At 38.9% G+C, this 19,080-nt stretch overlaps 4 protein-coding genes and 2 pseudogenes across 7 annotated transcripts; 4 read left to right on the top strand and 2 right to left on the bottom strand.

The window, feature by feature from the left end:
• The first annotated feature begins 1,063 nt into the window (after positions 1-1,063).
• Positions 1,064-3,244, top strand: LOC137721571 (uncharacterized; annotated as a pseudogene). Its single transcript, XR_015960390.1, has 6 exons — positions 1,064-1,351; positions 1,551-1,766; positions 2,222-2,367; positions 2,470-2,586; positions 2,719-2,782; positions 2,892-3,244. The product of XR_015960390.1 is annotated as an uncharacterized LOC137721571 (transcript).
• A 707-nt stretch (positions 3,245-3,951) lies between these two features.
• LOC137720968 (protein VASCULATURE COMPLEXITY AND CONNECTIVITY) lies at positions 3,952-6,264 on the top strand. The gene is made up of 3 exons (XM_068460094.2): positions 3,952-4,161; positions 5,112-5,314; positions 5,651-6,264. The coding sequence occupies exons 1-3, from the start codon at positions 4,066-4,068 to the stop codon at positions 5,991-5,993; spliced, it is 642 nt and encodes a 213-aa protein (XP_068316195.1). The 5' UTR covers positions 3,952-4,065; the 3' UTR covers positions 5,994-6,264.
• A 135-nt stretch (positions 6,265-6,399) lies between these two features.
• LOC137719506 (protein DESIGUAL 2-like) lies at positions 6,400-8,181 on the top strand. Its single transcript, XM_088690385.1, has 3 exons — positions 6,400-6,636; positions 7,174-7,376; positions 7,708-8,181. Exons 1-3 carry the CDS (start codon positions 6,511-6,513, stop codon positions 7,991-7,993), a joined length of 615 nt encoding a protein of 204 aa, XP_088546511.1. The 5' UTR covers positions 6,400-6,510; the 3' UTR covers positions 7,994-8,181.
• A 214-nt stretch (positions 8,182-8,395) lies between these two features.
• On the top strand, positions 8,396-11,640 carry LOC137720923 (cell division cycle 20.1, cofactor of APC complex). Its single transcript, XM_068460043.2, has 5 exons — positions 8,396-8,935; positions 9,551-9,820; positions 9,937-10,206; positions 10,324-10,905; positions 11,040-11,640. Exons 1-5 carry the CDS (start codon positions 8,837-8,839, stop codon positions 11,178-11,180), a joined length of 1,362 nt encoding a protein of 453 aa, XP_068316144.1. The 5' UTR covers positions 8,396-8,836; the 3' UTR covers positions 11,181-11,640.
• A 52-nt stretch (positions 11,641-11,692) lies between these two features.
• LOC137720924 (gluconokinase-like) lies at positions 11,693-13,073 on the bottom strand (annotated as a pseudogene). The gene is made up of 4 exons (XR_015960388.1): positions 12,913-13,073; positions 12,744-12,786; positions 12,322-12,401; positions 11,693-12,237 (listed from the first exon to the last, which is right to left on the bottom strand). The product of XR_015960388.1 is annotated as a gluconokinase-like (transcript).
• Positions 13,074-13,589: 516 nt separating this feature from the next.
• On the bottom strand, positions 13,590-18,951 carry LOC137720324 (altered inheritance rate of mitochondria protein 25). 2 transcript variants are annotated; one of them, XM_088690376.1, is made up of 11 exons: positions 18,775-18,951; positions 17,655-18,297; positions 17,236-17,322; positions 16,757-16,798; positions 16,606-16,650; positions 16,320-16,385; positions 16,159-16,215; positions 15,985-16,046; positions 15,735-15,855; positions 15,000-15,181; positions 13,590-13,981 (listed from the first exon to the last, which is right to left on the bottom strand). In XM_088690376.1, exons 2-11 carry the CDS (start codon positions 18,246-18,248, stop codon positions 13,951-13,953), a joined length of 1,287 nt encoding a protein of 428 aa, XP_088546502.1. In that variant the 5' UTR covers positions 18,249-18,297; positions 18,775-18,951; the 3' UTR covers positions 13,590-13,950. The 2 variants fall into 2 exon arrangements, with proteins under 2 accessions (XP_088546502.1, XP_068315478.2); XM_068459377.2 differs by having other exon boundaries at positions 17,655-18,248; positions 18,775-18,896.
• Between the last annotated feature and the right edge of the window lie 129 nt (positions 18,952-19,080).

Below are 19,080 nucleotides of genomic sequence, written 5' to 3'. Positions count from 1 at the left end.
CTTTGGTGATTAGCTCGTGTTTTGATAAGATATTCTTGAGTTAAACTGTTTAGAAAGGGGTGGGCATCGCCTGGGCTGGGCCCAAAATTTGAGGGATCGGACCGAATTTGTTTGAAAATAAAATGGAGCGGGCCGGGTCGGATCATAGAAAATGAAAATTTAAGAAAATGAAAACTTTGCAGAATTTCAACCACAATTGCATTCACTATTTCGATTTCTTGCATGCATTCATAAATTAAAGCCACAAAAAATGAAGGAATTCCCTATAAGTATATAGAAAAAAAGGGCTAGAGGATTTCAGCTATTCTGGATCGAGGTCTAATGATGATAGTGGCGGTGAACAGGGTTGGGATGGTGGGAGCGAGTTTTGAGGAGAGATCGAGGTCTAAAAATGATTGTGACAAAAAGAGGGAGTCAAGAGGAGAAATGGAGGTTTGATGATTATGGTGGCTGATGGAGCTGGGATGATGGGAGCGAGTCAGGAGGAGAGATCGAGGTCTGAAAAAGAGGAGAGATCAAGGTCTTTGAGAGAGAGGAGAGACCAAGAGAATGAAATTCGAGGGTTGACTGCTCGAGCTCGTGGTCTGATAGATGAGAGAGAGAGAGAGAGAGAGAGAGAGAGAGAGAGAGAGAGAGTGAGAGATATGTGGACCCGCCCCCACCCCTCCATGTTTTTGGATTTATAAACTTTTGATCCAACCCGACCCACGAGTCTTGGTATCATTTGGTCACCTCTAATTTAGACACACAAAACCTGCACTTTTATTAACACATCCTCTTCATGATAAGCTTCATCTCTATTAGATATCAAGGCCGTTTATGCGTCTAAATAATTTTATCAATATTGATTTTGCAAATTTAATAATCACTTATCGTTACCTTGGGCTTTGGAATTGGATGGGCTGAGTACGTGGTAGGCCAGGCTTGGTTAGCATTCAACCCTTATAACGTGGTGCCGGCCCAACTTTAACCCCTTTGTTGGGCCAACCTTGAAGAGTGCTCCTGCTGCTCAAAACTAATGAACTAATAAAAATTAATTCCAGAGAAAATTGGTGCTTGTAATTTGTGGCTGGCCATTGAATCAAATCGTGGCCAATCAAAGTTTATCTGGCACCACAATTCTGTGCACAACAATTTCATCCAGAAAAAAGACAGACCGTAGATTGTGTGCCTGACTCACTCTAGCTTCTTTGTCTAGCCGCACTTTAGTGGTGCCAAATTAAACATGTCACAGGCGGTGCTTGCAGCTGCTTCCTCCTCCTCCTCTTGCTCCGCCGCATTCAAAAGGCACCACTCGACAAGAACTCCACAGCTCACAACTCCAAAGCAATTGGCACCAAATCAGTGCCAGGTAGGTACCTACTCTAATCCAATGGCCAAAGAACAAGAAGAACTTCCCTGCAACGGAGATGCCAACTAATATGAAAACGCATTGCAGTGCGTGTTATAATTTGAGATAGTGTTATAGCGGCATTCCAATTTAAGTAAGTTTCATGAGCTACGCCATTACACAAGCCTTATGATTCTGTATTTTTTCTTGCTATGTCAAGAAAACTAGCTTCCAAGGATTGTCACTCGGAGAAGCGAAAAAGGGATTGTTTGATTCTTTGCTGGTAGCTGCTGAGAATAACAGGAGTGGTTTAGGCAACTACAACGTAGGGAAAGGAAGAGGGCTTAGGGTTACAGCAAGAACTACAGGGGCTTCCAAGTCGATTGAGGCTGAGGTGGACAAGCCATTAGGCCTCACTTTGGGTCAAAAGCCCGGAGTTAACCCCAATATCTTCCATCACAGTGAGTTAACCCCAATATCTTCCATTTTCTAACTTCAAATGCACCATTTAGGACTGGTTGAGATTGCTTTTTGAAAAGCTTGTTATAAGTGTTCTATGACTATCAAAAGTGCTTCCGATTACTTTTGGTATAAAAACTTAAAAGCAATTTTGAGTCATATAAGCACTTTCTAGAGAAACACCTGCTAATGAAAGTGCTTTTGAACATAAGTTCTTCCCATAGAAAAGTCCCAAACGATCCCATGTTATTGTATGAAGTTGGGAGATTAAAATTAGTCACACTCCAAAAGAGTTATTTGCACTTCGCCTTACAGGTAAAAATAAAGAAGGAACGAGTATTTTGGAATGCTAATACCTATTCCTGTACGAATATGATCACTTACAATTGGCAGCTTATATTATATATATGTACCTATTGATACTGTGTTCAGGCTGTGGATGGAGGTGGGAATGCAGCAAGGGCAGGGCTCAAGGCAGGGGACCAAGTCCTCAACACTAGCAGCTTCTTTGGTGATGAATTATGGCCAGCAGATAAACTAGGGTTTACAAAAACTGCCATCAATGCCAAGCCAGACTCGTTGTTAACAGGTTGCTTATCTATTTCTTAATTTCCTCTTAGCAGATAAATTGATTTTGATTTAATTAATAACACTGTTTTAGATTGTAAAAATGAAGTTAGCTGTGATCATTTTTAATGCAGAGGTGGTGCTACTGTAGACGTTAAACGCCTGCCAAAGTGACCGGCTCCACCTCGATTTGGACGGAAACTAACTGAGACTCGAAAGATAAGAATTCCGTATAACTTAAATTCAACTTTGAAGACACCAACTGATGTGACAGTGTTTTATTTGTTCCGTAATTTTTTACTTTCTGCACCCTATAAATAATACTAATTGAATGGTTGGACCATGAACAATTTTCAGGCTAGAGCTACTCACATATACCTTGACTATGGATTCATATGCACGTTACATAAGCCTTTTGATGAACAGGTATTTAATTAGCTTCATTTCCCCCAATTAGGAATTAGGTTAGACAAGCTGTGTGCTACGTGATTTTGACGTGCATGGTAAGCAATGCCTAATACTATTTCATTTGCAGCCGGATGCGTACGCATGCCCTCAATGTCTAGCACCAAAGAAGCGGTTTGCACGATCCGATGTCAACACCGGGAAAGCCATTGGTGGCAGTTTGCCTCCGATTGCCGTTATCATTGGCCTGGTGGCTGGTCTCGCCGGCGTTGGAGCTTTGCTTGTATATGGTCTTCAATGAACACACATTTAAAACAACATGGAGTTTTTGAGATTTAAAAGATCAATTCAAGAAGGGTAGCATTTTTCTTTCTTGGAGAGTAATATTGGTATGTGATTAAATGAAATTGTGGATCTATATGCGATATGATTTTATTTGGAGATTCAATAACAATTTCTTATGAATATAATATATGAAATTAACAGGTCATGAGCAACAAGTAAACCTACGAGTTGGGTAGGTTCCAATTTATACTACTTAATATATCTCAAGAAAAAAATATATATATACTGCTTAATGTTCGGTTTGGCTTGATATTATAAAACTAGCAATTTACAAGAACAATACGTTTTGCCGTTTTGGTTGGGCTGCTTCTTTTTGTTTGGCTTGGAGGAAAGGGTGAAAGAGATGACGAGACAAAAAAAAAAAAAAAACCGTTTGAAAACAAATACAAAATTATATTAGCTACCGGTTCGGTTTTAAGGGGAAAAATCGAAAATTGAAAATCGAACGTGTCATGACTGAAACAATGGTAATGCTATTCACATATTTATTTTTACTTCTCACACACCTTTCTTAATATTCATCCGTGGATCACATGAATTGAAGAAGATTAACGGCAAAAAATTAGCAGGAGTGTGTGAGAGATAAAAATGAATGTGTAAAAAACAATCCTATATTTATTCTCGATCTGGTTTACCAATGTATTTTTTCGCTTTGGGCCTTTTCTTGGGCCGACATTTCACATTGGGCCTCTTTTTCTGTATATAAACGACCTTGTAAATTGCAATAGAGTAAAATTACATTTTTAGCCTTTTGTTTGCCTCTTTTTTGGCGCTTTTTACTTGTCCGGTTCGGTGCTGACCCCCCTGAGCTTCCCTATATAGGACATCATAATTCACGCACCACAAACTTTACGTCCACTCTTCTTCTTAACACTTAAGGCAAGTCACCAAAATATTACGCCCAATAGCCAGAAAAAGAAGAGTGGAAAGCTACTTTTGGCTGAACCCAGAAGCCAGAGATGGAGAGAAAAGTGCTTCTGGTTTGCTGCGCTGTGGGACTCCTGGGGCTGCTATCTGCGGCTACAGGTTTCGGCGCCGAGGGCACGAGAATCAAGGTAAAAGCTAAAAAGCTCATCTGGGTTTTGCTTAGATCTTATTTTCTTCACATGGGCTCGTCTAAATTTGCTTGCTTTCTGCTTAGTTATACTCTGCCCCTCTGTTTGGTTGCTGGGAAAAGTTGGGAAGTTAAGTAAAGTAGGAGAGGGATTTCATATTATTACTAACTATTCTGTTTTGTTCATCCTTGAAGGATGCAAATTCCAAAGCTTGAAGCTTTAATTTCTTATTTGCTTTGACGAAACGGAGTTTTGTTGTTTCCACAGTTCCACTGTGCGTTTTCGAAGTTCCACTCCGAAATCGAGGCACCTTTTATATTGTCATTTGGTACCTCAGACGGGCCAGACCCAGCCCTTCTATTTGGATTAGCTTAATCAATAAAATGGCTTTTAGCTTAGCTGACTTCTACATTTCTCCCTTTCGGGAAGACTTTCGATGTAGCTCAACGTCCAAATTTCAATTCTTTATTTGATTTCAATGCTTTAACTTTCGGGCGTCCAAAATGACCATGCGGAAACTCACTAGTGTAGTTTGTCAATGAAGGTTTGCCGTAAATTAAAACGTGGTTTGGAAGTGTGTTAAATGTTTACCAATGCGGCTAAAAATCTCGAATCTGGACTCGGAACTGTCATTTTTATGTTCTATGCTTTCATTTTTTTGTCTTTTTGTTGCACATAATGATAATAGCTCATTTTGAACTGTAATGTCAAAAGAGAGACTGAAAGATTTACGCCTTCCTATCCATTTGGAAGTTATTGTCGATGGACCTCAATCTGTTTAGAATATGCTCACAAGTCGTCAGCTTTCAGTATGGAGTGATTGTTTAGAATATTTAAGCAAGTGCCTCTTCATGCTAAGTTTTGTTTTTTTGTTTTCATCTCCCGCTTTTTCCAGTTTTGTTGGCATTGTTTATGCTGAATGTTGTGTTACTTTTATTTCTACCCCGCAGGGTTCTCAGGTTCAGTTTGTCTCGAATACTCAATGCGAATACCCTCGGAGTCCGGCTCTTGGACTTGGTGTAACTGCTGCAGTGGCTCTTATGTTAGCTCACATAATTATAAATGTTTCAACCGGGTGCATTTGTTGCAAAAGGAGCCCGCATCCTTCCAACTCTAACTGGACGGTAGCTCTGTTCTGCTTTGTTTTTTCCTGGTAATTCTCAACAACAACTTGTTGTATCATTCACGAGGAAAATGACTAAGGCGGGTAATCCAAAAGCATGATTGGTTTGAACTATTTGGCTCTCTGATAGGCGTAAATGCTAAGCACGATTCGTTATTTCATCGTTTTGTTATCTTGCCGGTTTCTTACCTTTCTTGTTGCTGCTGTTTTCTTTTTTTGGTTTAAAAGCACATGCACATTATTTTTCCCACAAGAAAAAGGAAACATGTCTGTTTGTACGATTTGAGTTGGCTTTAGCAATTTGTCTATCCGTTTCAACTGGATTAACAATGCATGTGTTTTACTCCAATCTCCACACTGGTACAGGTTCACATTTGTTATAGCGTTTCTTCTGCTGCTCACCGGTGCTGCACTCAATGACCGACATGGTGTAGAAAGCATGTACTTTGGCAACTACTACTGTTACGTTGTGAAACCGGGAGTGTTTGCCGGAGGTGCCCTTTTGTCATTTGCATGTGTGGTGCTCGGAATTGTCTACTATGTAATCTTAAATTCAGCAAAGAACGGTGATACATCATGGGGCGGTTCTGCGCCAACTCAAGGGACAATAGCTATGGGGCAACAACTCCAGATCCCACCGCAGAGTACTACGACCCAAGAACCAGTATTTGTCCATGAAGATACGTATATGAGACGGCAATTCACATGATACGGGGGATGCATCACTAGAGTTTATGGGATGAGCCTATGATCAGTCTCTGAAGATGTAATGGTTGGAATTCCAGGAAATCGGTTGTTTTCTGTATAATCCCTGTGTTCGTTTTGTCAGTAGATTTCTTATGGTTGTATTTAATTTTGCGCATACCGTACTGTCCAAGAAACCCAATGCGCATGGATTGAATGCCGATTGACTGCCAGATGGATGGATTATTTAAAATTTACGAATTTTACATGGGCTTTTTATTGGCCGACATTTCACATTGGTCCTCTTTTAACGTATCTAAACAACCTTGTAAATTGTAATCGATGAAAATTATAGTTATAATCTTTTGTTTTCTTCTGTCTTGCCGCCTTTTTACTTGGCCGGTTGACTTGCCGCCTTTTTTCGGCCGACATCATAATTCACGCACAACCTCTCTTCAGGCAAATCACCAAAATCTACGCCCAATAGCCAGAAACAGAAGAGTGACTGGGAAGCTGCTTTTGGCTGAACGCAGAAGCCAGATATGGAGAGAAAAGTGCTTGACAGGCCAGAGATGGAGCGAAAAATGCTTCCGGTTTGCTGGGCTGTGGGACTCCTGGGGATGCTATCTGCAGCTGCAGGTTTCGGCGCCAAGCGCACCAGAATCGTGGTAAAAGCTAACTATTCGGTTTTGTTCATCCTTGAAGGGTACAAATTCCAAAGCTTGAAGCTTTAATATCTTGTTTGATTTCAATGCTTTAACTAGTGTAGTTTGTCAATGAAGATTTGCCTTTTTTTTTTTCTTCAGTAAACTAAAACGCTGTTTGTAAGTGTGTTAAATGTTTATAAATGCGATTAAAATCTCGAATCTGAACTCAGAACGATCATTTTTAGGTTCTATCCTTTCATTTAAGTGTGTTAAATGTTTATAATGATATCAAAAGAGTTGTGTAAGAATCTGCGATGGAGGTTAACGGAGAGACTGAAAGATTTACGCTTTCCTCTCCATTTGAAGGTTACTAGAATATGCTCACAAGTTATTAGCTTTCAGTATGGAGTGATTGTTGAGAACTTTTAAGCAAGTGCCTCTTCATGCTAAGTTTAGTTTATTTTTTCTTCGCCGGATTTTTTCCAGCTTTCTTGGCATTCAGTTTGAATTGTGGAACCGATGCTGAAATGTTCTGTTACTTTTATTTTCTACCCGCAGCGTTCTCAGGTTCATTTTGACTCGACTACTGCAAGTGAATACCCCGACACTCCGGCTTTTGGACTTGGTGTAACTGCTGCAGTGGCTCTTATGTTAGCTCAAATAATTATAAATGTTTCAACCGGGTGCAATTGTTGCCAAAGGAGGCCCCAGCCTTCAAACTCTAACTCGACGGTAGCACAGTTACTCATTGTTTTTTCCTGGTAATTCTCAACGACAACTTGTTGCATCATTCATGAGGAAAATAACTAAGGCAGCTAATCCAAGAGCATGGCTGGCTTAGATGGTTTGGCCATCTGACGGGCGGAAATGTTGAACAAGATTGTTGAGTTCATCGTTTTGTTATCTTGCCAGTTTCTTACTATTCTTGTTGCTGCCGTTGTTTCTCTGGTTAGAACATTGCATATTTTTTATCATTTTGCAAGAAAAAGGAAACTTGTCTGTCTGTACAGTTCGAGCTGGGTTCTGCAACTTGTCTATCTGTTTCAACTGGATTAACAATGCCTGTGTTTTACTCTGATCTCCACTGGGCAGGATCGCATTCGTTATAGCGTTTTTTCTGCTGCTGGCTGGTGCCGCACTCACTCACCGGCATGATGTAGAAATCACATACTCTGGCAGCTACGACTGTTACGTTGTGAAACCCGGAGTGTTTGCTGGAGGTGCCCTTTTGTCATTTGCTAGTGTGGTACTCGGAATTGTCTACTATGTCAACTTAAACTCAGCAAAGAACAGTGATATGTCAGGGGGCGGTTCTATCCCTAATCGAGGGGCAGTAGCTATGGGGCAACCTCGGATCCCGCCAACCCAATGTGGATGAATACTAGCTGGATGGATTATTTAAGATTTTCGAATTTTACATGGATGGACTATGTCTTGATTCATAAGCTCTCATTTTTCCATTGATTTTGGCAGAAATGGAGCAAATGAGATATTTTGATTCATGTACTCTCTTTCTTTACGAAATAATAAATAAACGTCAACAAGAGTTGGTTGAGTTGGTAACAATTGTTCTCTTCGCTAGAACAAGACTTAGGTTCGAGTCTCGCTACCGATAATCCCTAGTGTTGGCCATCTGTAAAAATAAAGAAAAGGGATTTTTCAATGAATGAGACATAATTGAATAATTGTTGATATATATAATAATTGTGATATGGGATTTTTCATTAAAATTAAAATTCAAATTACTAGATTAGGGGTTCCAACTCAAACGGTGTAGTGTATCTGAGCAAACGCAGGGGCATTTCCGTCACACAAGTTTTCAACGGCTCTCTGGGATACATAGCCGTTGCAAGTTTTCCATAGCCCGAGATACTCTTCTGAAAACAGATCCTCATTTTCCTAAACCCTAAAGCCATCCCCTTCATCTCATCGCTATATGAACCCACTGATTCAAACCAGCATCAATCAGTTACTCTCTCTCTCCCTCTCTCTCTCTCTCTCTCTCTCTCTCTCTCTCTCTGAAATTGCAATTCTTTGCAACGCTAAGAGATCAATCACATCACGCGCCGTCCAATTTTTCGATTTGGGATTTATTGAACCTAACCCTTTTTTGCAGGATTGATTTTGCAAACTAACTAATCTTTTTGCAGGATTTTTAAAATTTTCTCTTTCAATTTTTCGCATATATACATATATTTTTTTGTGTGGGTATTTTTACATAATGGATGCAGGATCAATGAGTTCTCCATCTAACTTGAAGTCGCAGTCTAGGTGCCCTCTTCAAGAGCAGTTTCTTCAGAGAAAGAATTCTCGGGAAAATGTGAGTTGTTAATTTTATACCGATAGATCTTTATTAGAGTTTAGTCGATTTGATTTCGGAAATTAGGTTTTGTGTTCTTTATTAGGGTTCAATCAATTTGATTTTGGAAATTAGGGATCTATTGTACTTTGATTTGGATTGTTTTTATTGGTTGGAATTTCATTTCTGAATCTCGTTACCTTATTAATTAGGAAACTTTAACGAAAAGTTTATAATACTGTTCATTTTAACAAAAAAAATCATATTTTTACACTAAAAAGTCAATCTTGGATTCCCGGTAATATTCACTTTACTCTTTATTTTGTCTTTATTGTTAAAACTCAAAATTTTCAAGTATTTTGCATTAGTTTTCCTTATTATGTTATGTTTGTATGTTAGGGGTTTGGGGATTTACCCATTTTTGGGATCTGATGTTAAATTTATTTTGAAATTTGATTAAAAACAAGTTTTATTCTTCGATTGAATTATTCTGGTGTCATCCTTAAAATAAAATTTTTGTTATATGGTTTGGGTTTGGAGTTCATCTAGTTTTGGGATCTGATGTCGAATCGATTTCTGGAATTAGGGGTTCTATAATTGACCGAAGTTCTGATGTGCCTCGTTTGCAATTACCAGTTGGACAGGTTCATACCAAACAGGTCAGCAATGGATTTTGATTTCGCAAACATGATGTTAACTGAAGGTAGGAAAGGTAAGGAAAACCCAGCCGTCTCTTCCCCATCCAGAGAGGCCTATCGGAAGCAGTTGGCAGAGGCAATGAACATGAACCGGAGTCGAATTCTTGCATTCAAGAACAAGCCACCTGCCCCTGTTGAGATGTTCCCACGCGAGTTCTCTTCTCTGCAACAGGATAAACCAGCAAAGGCCCGAAGGCACATTCCTCAAGTGCGTATATTTTTTTTATTCTGATCTCATGAATATATTTGCTTAAACTTGATTGGTTATTCTGAAAAATTGTTGTGGTGTTTAACTGACTACTAATGATTTGATGCAATGTGCAGACTTCAGAGAAGACATTGGATGCTCCAGACCTTGTGGATGATTACTACCTCAATTTGTTGGATTGGGGAAGCTGCAATGTCCTCGCAATAGCTCTTGCAAGCACAGTTTATTTGTGGGATGCTACCAATGGTTCTACTTCGGAACTGGTCACATTTGAGGATGGAGTTGGATTTGTTACCAGCGTCAGTTGGGCTCCTGATGGGCGCCACATTGCCATTGGACTGGACAATTCTGAAGTACAGTTATGGGATTCGGTTGCTAAAAAGCAGGTTGGTTTGTTTGGTTGTCATTTATCCTTGGACCGGTCATCATATTCCTCTTCCAGTTTTATATTACATTGTGGCCAATTTTGCTAACATTTCTTGTTATGTTGTTTCTTTCTGTAGCTGAGAACTTTGAGAGGTTGCCACAGATCACGAGTAGGCTCTTTGGCGTGGAACAACCACATTCTTACAACTGGAGGGATGGACGGTTGCATTGTTAACAATGATGTAAGAATTAGATCACACATTGTTGAGACATACAGAGGACATGAGCAAGAGGTTTGTGGACTGAAGTGGTCAGCCTCAGGCCAGCAATTGGCTAGTGGAGGAAACGACAACCTTCTCCATATATGGGACAGATCGGTGGCATCTTCAAATTCACCAACTCAGTGGCTTCACAGGCTTGAAGATCACACAGCTGCAGTGAAAGCCCTTGCTTGGTGTCCTTTCCAGGGCAATTTATTGGCTTCTGGTGGAGGCGGGGGTGACCGGTGCATAAAGTTTTGGAACACTCACACAGGTGCATGCTTGAACTCAGTCGACACTGGCTCTCAGGTCTGTGCTTTGCTGTGGAACAAGAATGAAAGGGAACTGCTTAGCTCACATGGGTTTACTCAGAATCAGCTCACTCTTTGGAAATACCCTTCGATGGCTAAAATTGCCGAGCTCACAGGCCATACTTCTAGAGTTCTTTATATGGCTCAGGTAATGAATCTGACAACCTTATAATTGAATTGAGTATATATAAGCTTTTTCTTTTTTTTTTTTTTTTTTCTTTTTTTTTTTTGTTTGGACAGAACACTAAATCCTCATCCTTTTATATTGTGAATTAACTGCAGAGCCCCGATGGTTGCACGGTCGCATCAGCAGCTGGTGATGAAACACTCAGATTCTGGAACGTTTTTGGGGTCCCCGAGGTTGCTAAACCAGCTCCCAAAGCTAACCCTGAGCCCTTTGCTCATCTGAACCGTATTCGCTGATCAAGAACGTGATAAGGGGTTTAGAGTTCCGTTCAATCGCCTTTGCACATTTACATCAGATGGAGCTGTAGTTTTCTTTCTCTGAGAAGTATCGCTGATCAAGATTCAAGAACATGAGAAGTTACACCCTTACTTTGGAGCAGCGCAAGTTAAACATGAAAAAGTGCATCAGATTTGCTGTGTTCTAACTTCTCTTCATCAAAAGTTGCAGACTGCATCACAGGGCAATCTCAGTCCACATTCTTTGTACAATACCCCTGTATAAGAAAGGCTGATAGAAAATAGGAAATCCTTGTAATTATTTAGTAATGGATTTTCAGTCTGGCTTCCCGTGGATGTAGGCACATTGCTGAACCACGTAACTTTTGTGTGTTTCTGCTCTCTCTCTCTCTCTCTCTTTACCTTCAAGTTGGATACTTATGCTACATTCCGATGATTAATACAGGTTTTTTTCACAGCACTTCTTCTGTCATTCAAAAGAGGCGGGAATATGAATGCATCTTAATATTGAATGCATCTTAATATCAAACTTGCATAAAAATGGTGGAAAATTACAGTTTCATCTGGTAGAACGTTATGAACCGGAAGAAATCTACAGTTTCGTGCGAGGCCGCTACTGAACAGGCCTAATGATCACAATTCTGAACTCTTAAATCGAAAATCGATCTTTGAATGGTCTTTACAATTTCTTGAGGAGTTAGAGTGGCATCAACTTTAAGTATTCCTTCCGAATCATCAATCTGAAGCAACCCTAACTGAGACTGCAAAAGTGCAGGTGACATGAAATGCTTCCCTTCTGTAATTCGTTTTTCTAATCTAGCAACCAACACCTCTGCCTGAGCATCCAACAAGACGAACTTCACCAAACTGACACAATTTCCCGGTTTATAATTAGGGTCGGCAGATCTTAAAATTTCTCTGAATCGCTTCTGCAGAGCTGAACACCCAAGAATCACAGTTCCTCCACCTAGCAACTTGTCTCTTACACCATTTCAAAGTGTTTCAAGCCAAGGAATCCGGTCTTCTTCAGTGAGAGGGATCCCATTACGCTTCTTTTCTGATTACAAGAAGATAAAAGATTGATTAGAAACTAGAAAACTTGGTAACATCGAAAGTAAACTACACACACACCAGCATCTACCTTTGTTTGATTGAGGGTGGAAATCATCTGCATATATAAAGCTAGAATTTGTCTCTCTCGCCAGCATCTCGCCTATTGTGCTGTTGAACCACATAACGGAATGCATAAGAAGCAGAAACTACAACATTCGAGGATCGAACATAAGAAACTGCAACTTTCTTAAGTGATGCCATTTATATCTAAATCCAATCACACCAAGGTATTTGAGAAAGTCATTGGCATCCAGTGCGGTGGTGCTTCTGAAGATTGTTAGTTTTTTTCCATGTACAAGCAATATTGGGGAGGGAGCGGTAATCGAACTCAGGACCTCGCTCGGGCGCATGTAAATGCTAGTTTGATATGATGAACTCATCAGTGCTACAGTGTTACATATATATTTACAGAGAAATGAAAAATAACAAAAGCTGAGGTCGAAGGCTTACGATTTGCCAGCACCACTGACTACCATGATCACAACAGCCATCCCTGTACAATTCACAACCAATCAATTTCACGAGACGCGTACTGGAAGTAAAATTCAATTTCCAAACAAACCCAGATATGAAATTCTCCCAACTTTTCTTTTAAATTCAGCCAAAAGCAAAGCAATACCTCCGCCGAGAGCTGAAGCCATGTTCGTCACGCTCACCGATCAAATGGATCCGCAAAGAATGCTGCTTTTCTTCTCCCCCCTCTTCAAGCTTCATGAATCATATGCTGGTAAAGGTCGGGTGAATTTACACGTGAAAAATGGTGCTGATGAGATATTTGGAGCGATGATATCATGCCAGCTATGGTAACGAGCATAAAGGTTGACAATTTTGACATCACGAATCATAACCACGCATTTGGTTTTGGTTTGGTTGAATTGGATTTTACACTCGTCCTCTATGGTTTATTTTCACATTTGTCCCTTTTATATTTCTAATTTACGGGAGGTTTTTTTTGCTAAAATAATTTCTGAAATTAACATAACTCGTCACGTAAGTCTTCTAAAACTTAAAATCGATAAAGTAGTCCCTAAATTGTCTACTGTCAACTATTTTGTCAAATCAATCCCTCTACCTAAACCGGTAGTTATTCATTTTAAAAGAATTTTTTTATTTTTTAAAAGAATGACCAAAATGATTGATGATAACAATCTCATGAACCACTTCTATCGATTTTAAATCTCAAGAAACAAAGTGAAGAGTTATAATTATCTCACGAACCATGATTCAAATTAAACTTGTGGTGCAAGGGAGCGGATATACTCCCACTATCATGGTTGCCAGTTGATATTATGCAAATTCCAAATTCCAAACTGAGTTAAACGGGATAATCAAGCCATGTTTGTACAAGTTAAGGATATCATGTCGAAATTTGAAGTTAACAAGAGGTTTCTAATCGAGGATTAGAAGACTGATCCGCCTTCAACACCAAGATATGGCAATTTTACAATTTATCCTGATTCATCATCCAAGATGGGCACTTTACGACTTAAAAGTACAATAATGTATTCACAAATAAACTAGAAAAACAGCGTATCATCCACTAGAATCGCACGTCTAAACGCAGCCGGAAAGGCCTTGTCTTTGAGAGTCATCGCCTATTAAGAACGAACACATTACCATATGGAGTTTTGTTTCTTCAGCATACAGCCAGCCAGGCCTATTCTCCTACTTCATAAAATGGCAATCCCCTGGAACCGAAACAAGAACCACACGCACGCACAACACACATACAAACAAAATTAGCGTGCATTTTCAACTCTTGCTCAATAGGCAACAAGGACAGAGACGGCAATAGTACTGAAACAGTCTAATAAAAGACATACAGGATATAAAGAATAAAAGAGCGTAGATTTCAGGAAGTTTAGAAAATAGTCATAATTTAGGTCCCATATAGAAATTTAGCCAACTCTTTTGACTTGTGATAATCTTAGTCTAAACCCTAGCCTACCACATCTCTCTTCCCCTTTCCTTCTCATCTTCCCAATTCTCATCATCTGAAGTATCTCTTTTCCTTCTCATCTTTATCGATCAATCAATGATCAAATTAGAAATATCTAAAGTTTTATACAAACACTACTGCAAGTTAATTGGGTGTCATACGTTCCCGTTGTTGTAGACTTTTAAGTATCAAAGCTATGCTGATTGTTAATTCGTTTTCTCTTTCAATAAAACCAAAATAAGGATTGGAAGAGTTACAGAGGAGTATGTTGGGAAGTATGGTACCAGTTATGGCGGAGTTTCCATAAGTAGATCAAGAAAATGGAAGTTAATCGGCACTGGGAATTATGAGACAAGTATGCTATGAAAGAGAAGGCTCCGAACCGAATAGAGTATACAGGGGTGGGGAAGGGGAAATGACAGAAAGAAATCAAGTTTCTAATCATTAAGAGTATGTGAGTACTTTCAAGCCAACTTTTGGTTAGAATTATGATAAACTAAAACAGTAGGCTAAAATTATAGACAAAGCCAAATTTTGGCTATTTTTCCAAATTTCCCATGGATTTCTTCAGATGGGACTATGAAAACAATGTGAAGATGACAGAAATTGGATTGCCTGAGTCGATACTCTATAGATCAGAACTTTTTCTAAATTTTTATGGCACACGCCGGTGATTTGTACCCAAGTCAGGATGTATGTATCTACATGCAAACGTGAACATTCTAGCCATGGTGACTTAAGAAAGAGTCATTTGGATTTTGGCTTACCATCTACCGTGTCTTGAGAAATAGTCATTGTCCAACGATATAGCAAGAGCAACAGTTACAGCTCTCTCTAACAGAGTCAGTGGTCGAACGACTTCCAACTCTTCAATTCTAGAAGGACCAGTAATAGAGCTGGGATCAGAACTCCCAAACCGAATCACATATTGCCCCGCATCAGTGAAAATCTGTATGATATGGAAGTTAGTTGGTATATCTACAACATAATCTGCAAACAATGCCACATAAAATCTAATATCTTAACTGAAAAATACAAAAATATATAAGATCTTTGGTAAAAGAATATATAGAGCATTAATCTTTGGTGAATATTGTTGAGTCAGAGAACTATCTCAAACTCAATATGCATTTTTTTCATAGCATGGGGGTATCTGGGTCTTCAATCCAACTAAATAATTCCCAAGGGCATGTGTACACCCTCCAATCTGGATGTCTAGCACAAACAAACGGAGGTGGCCCACAGGAGTGTACATATCCATTCGGGATCAAATATGATACCTTATGTTTAAAGTTTAAGAAACTAACTGAAAAAAAAAAGTGACAAAAAAGTCCAAATACGCGCATAAAGACTGAACTAAAATTAAAAGATTCATGATTTCATAAGATCAAGTTTACCATTAATTGCTAATCACAAGATATCTAGGTCCCTAAATGCATATTCCGAAACATAAAATATTTTCTTCATACAATATTAATGTTGTAGAAGATAAGAAAACAAACCTCAAAGCCAAAACCCCTCCACTCACGATCTATCTCACCCAAAACTCCCCCGTCAATGTCCTTCAAAGTGAAAGTCCAATGCCAGAAGCCAGGATTTTCAACAACTGCAAACTGCTTATCCCTACAACAACCATGTAGCATAAGGCAACAATGTGCAGTATAGGGCACTAACTTTGATTTGATTATATGAGGTAACTCATTCTGAATTCAAATAAACAATAATTAAAATAAAATAGCATTTGGAAATTACCCTAGGTACAAATCATACACCCTCCTCCAAAGATGCCATCGCCTGTGAACCACACCGATTTCCTAGAAATAACAGATAACCAACACCATCAACAATCTGAATGCGAATGTACATTCTCAACAATCTCTATAACAGCTTGGTGACAAACAGATAAATTATGTCAACTTGTCCTACCTTACCGTTGATCTCTACATAAATTGAGCTGGTTATCCACCAAAAAGGCCTGCGAACCTAAATAAGAAAAAAATGAGGGCTCAAACTGAAATGTCAGTATAATTCAGAATGCTTTTTATTTTTCCACAAAAAATAAAAAAATAAATGCTCTATATCCTCACCCTAAAGAGCTCATTACCCATGGCATCAGTTACAAGAGCAACAAAAGGGCGCCTGAGACGAAGCAACTGCAAAATGAAAAGCAAACATCAGCACAGGAAAACCTCCCTAAGATAACATAAAGCACAAGAAGCAATCAGTGGTCAAATGGAGGTAATTTTATATTTGAATCAGCATATCAACTTTAATATTCAAAATGAAGTAACTTAGTAACAATGTCATGCTCAAGCTGCATAACTGTACATGACAGAATATCAGCAAAAATTTAAAGATTGGGTTAGAAAGTACCTGTCTAGCAATAACATGACTCTGCTCACGAATCAAACCAACAGGCTACAAAAAAAACATTGAGTAACAGGATATGGTCCATTAGTTTAAAACATAAACTTCTTGTATGGGAAACGTCAAGAGAGTGACATGAACTAGAATGATTACTCACTGACTCCGGGTAGCACACATCCACTATTCCATACCGATTTTCCTGGAATTATGTCAAATAGAATTAGTAACTAGAGTACCACTAGCAAGAAGACGAACTGAAAGAGATGCCCAATAAATGTCAGATTGCATGAAAATAACGTATTCAAAGAGAGAGAGAGAGAGAGAGAGAGAGAGAGTTACTGGGATGGAGAATTCTACTAACTTTTACACGTGACTTGGTTCTCAAAATATATTTGGAATAGAAACATCAGACCTATTAAATTTATAAAATATTTTTCTGAACATTCAAGGAGAACAATTTGACGGGGAGGGGGACAAACAGAAAGAAAACCAAGGGCTTTTAAAAGAAGTCAAGTTGACAGTTTTAGAACCAGCAAATATGTCAAGCACTGAAGCACATAATCTTATGCTTCCGGCCACGACAAAATGTACATACAAATTAGTGCATGGGAGAACAATATTAGGGTAAAGAATCACCTGCTCAAATCCAAAAGCAAGATTTGCCCACTCTATATCCCTAGTAATCAGCAGATTTGATCTAGCAAGAAGAGGCATCACCTGGGCCTAAAAAGTAAAACGAATGACAAGACATTTTATGTTACTCAAACTAGGCACAACGAGCAATGGCTTGGATACTAGATGCTTGGAAAGATGAGCATAAGTAAATAACTGTGGCAAATAATTATAGCATAGTTATATAAGAGAATGTCTCTATCAGCAGTAAAAATCACATTTGAGTTGCTACTCTTTAAGAGCATACTATAGTTAAGTTTAAACAACGATACTTACTAAACATTACCAGAGGGCATGGCAAATGAGGTGATTGCATCTCTGTGAAAAAGCTTAAAAGCTGTAATTCTAAGGGCAGAAAAGAAAACAGGGAGTAAAAAATTTACCTCTTCTGGAGATTCTGGCTTCAGATATCCTGAGATGGATTGGCTTGGAGGCGGTTGTGTCATATTGCGTTCATCCTTATCATAAGAGACTGCTTGACTGAATGGTGCAATTGGATACCATCCATAGGATGAATAATGGTACGGTGATTTTTTACTATACTTAACAGCTTTCCCTCTTCTCTTTCTTTTAGACTGTTCCATTTTCCTATCTGCAACCCAGAGCTGTACAAGGAAGTCCCTAGTCAAATCGGGATCACCACCACTACCAGCCTTGTGTCCAAACTGACGAGACAAAGATACCGGTCTCTGTTCAGACCACATAGAACTTCCTTTAAACTTCGAAATTACATTTCTTGCTCCAATCAACCGCTGCTCAAAATCTTTAGCCACAGTAGAAACACAGGATCCATCCTGAGGGCATGATGTAGCAGGTAGACTTCCTCTTTGAGACTGAAAACCAAAGTGGACACGAATGCTTTTGGTGTCTTCAGTAGCATTTTGATGGGGTTTTCTAATATGACGGAATGAGGATCCACATTTGGAATCTGCCGCACAAGTTTTGTAAACCTTGGTGGAAAACCTTGTCCAATTCATCTATAATATATTACAATTTCTTGAACTGATCAAACCCGAAAGCATAAATCTGTGTATGCAGATTACAGAATCATAATTATTATAAAAACAAACATAATGAACGGAAACTAAAGAATCTTTCCATGAAATTAAGCCAAAGCAAAGAAACTAAGCTAAAAATACGATGAATTCCAATGCTTCATAATTATAATAAATAAAAAACAAACATAATGAACAGAAATTAAAGAATATTTCCATGAAATTAAGCTAAAAATCACAATTAATTCCAATGCTTAAGTAAGCTTTCTGAAGCTCTAATTTTTATTTTCCATCGATTGTTTTCAATGAAATTACCAAAAGAAAAAAAAAATGAAACTGTTGATCCCCTAGCGTCTTGTGCAAGAAACCAAAATTCAATTTAGAAAAAACCGAATTAATCGAAGAACGCAGGTCACATTTGATCGCAATAGAATTTGATTATCGTCAAAATGTTATCAAGAAACACAAAATTCTTGTTTCTTTACAGTATGGAGGAAGACGAACTCACCAGTGCAGCTTTCGCTCGCTCGCTCGCTCTCTCCGATGAGGTTCCAAAGCTTTCCCCGCTCTCTTTCTCTCTCTCTCTCTCTCTCTCTATCTCTCTCTCTCAATCTCTCTCTACCTGTGAACGAAACGAGACAATGACCCAAAAAGTTTCTCAAAGGGGTTGAATTCACTGTGGTATTGGACCGGGCCATGTCAACTGTCAATTATATACCACAAAAGCTGGGCTGGCCCAGTATGGTAATTTGAGTTCCTAACATCTAAATCAACCCAACTTTAAATGGGTTGGGCTAGTCCCAGCAATGTAGGG

Source organism: Pyrus communis, chromosome 1 (genome assembly GCF_041283825.1).
Source record: "Pyrus communis isolate YQ-2024b chromosome 1, ASM4128382v1, whole genome shotgun sequence".
Taxonomy (NCBI): Eukaryota; Viridiplantae; Streptophyta; class Magnoliopsida; order Rosales; family Rosaceae; genus Pyrus; species Pyrus communis.
This window is presented reverse-complemented; position numbering and strand designations above follow the sequence as displayed.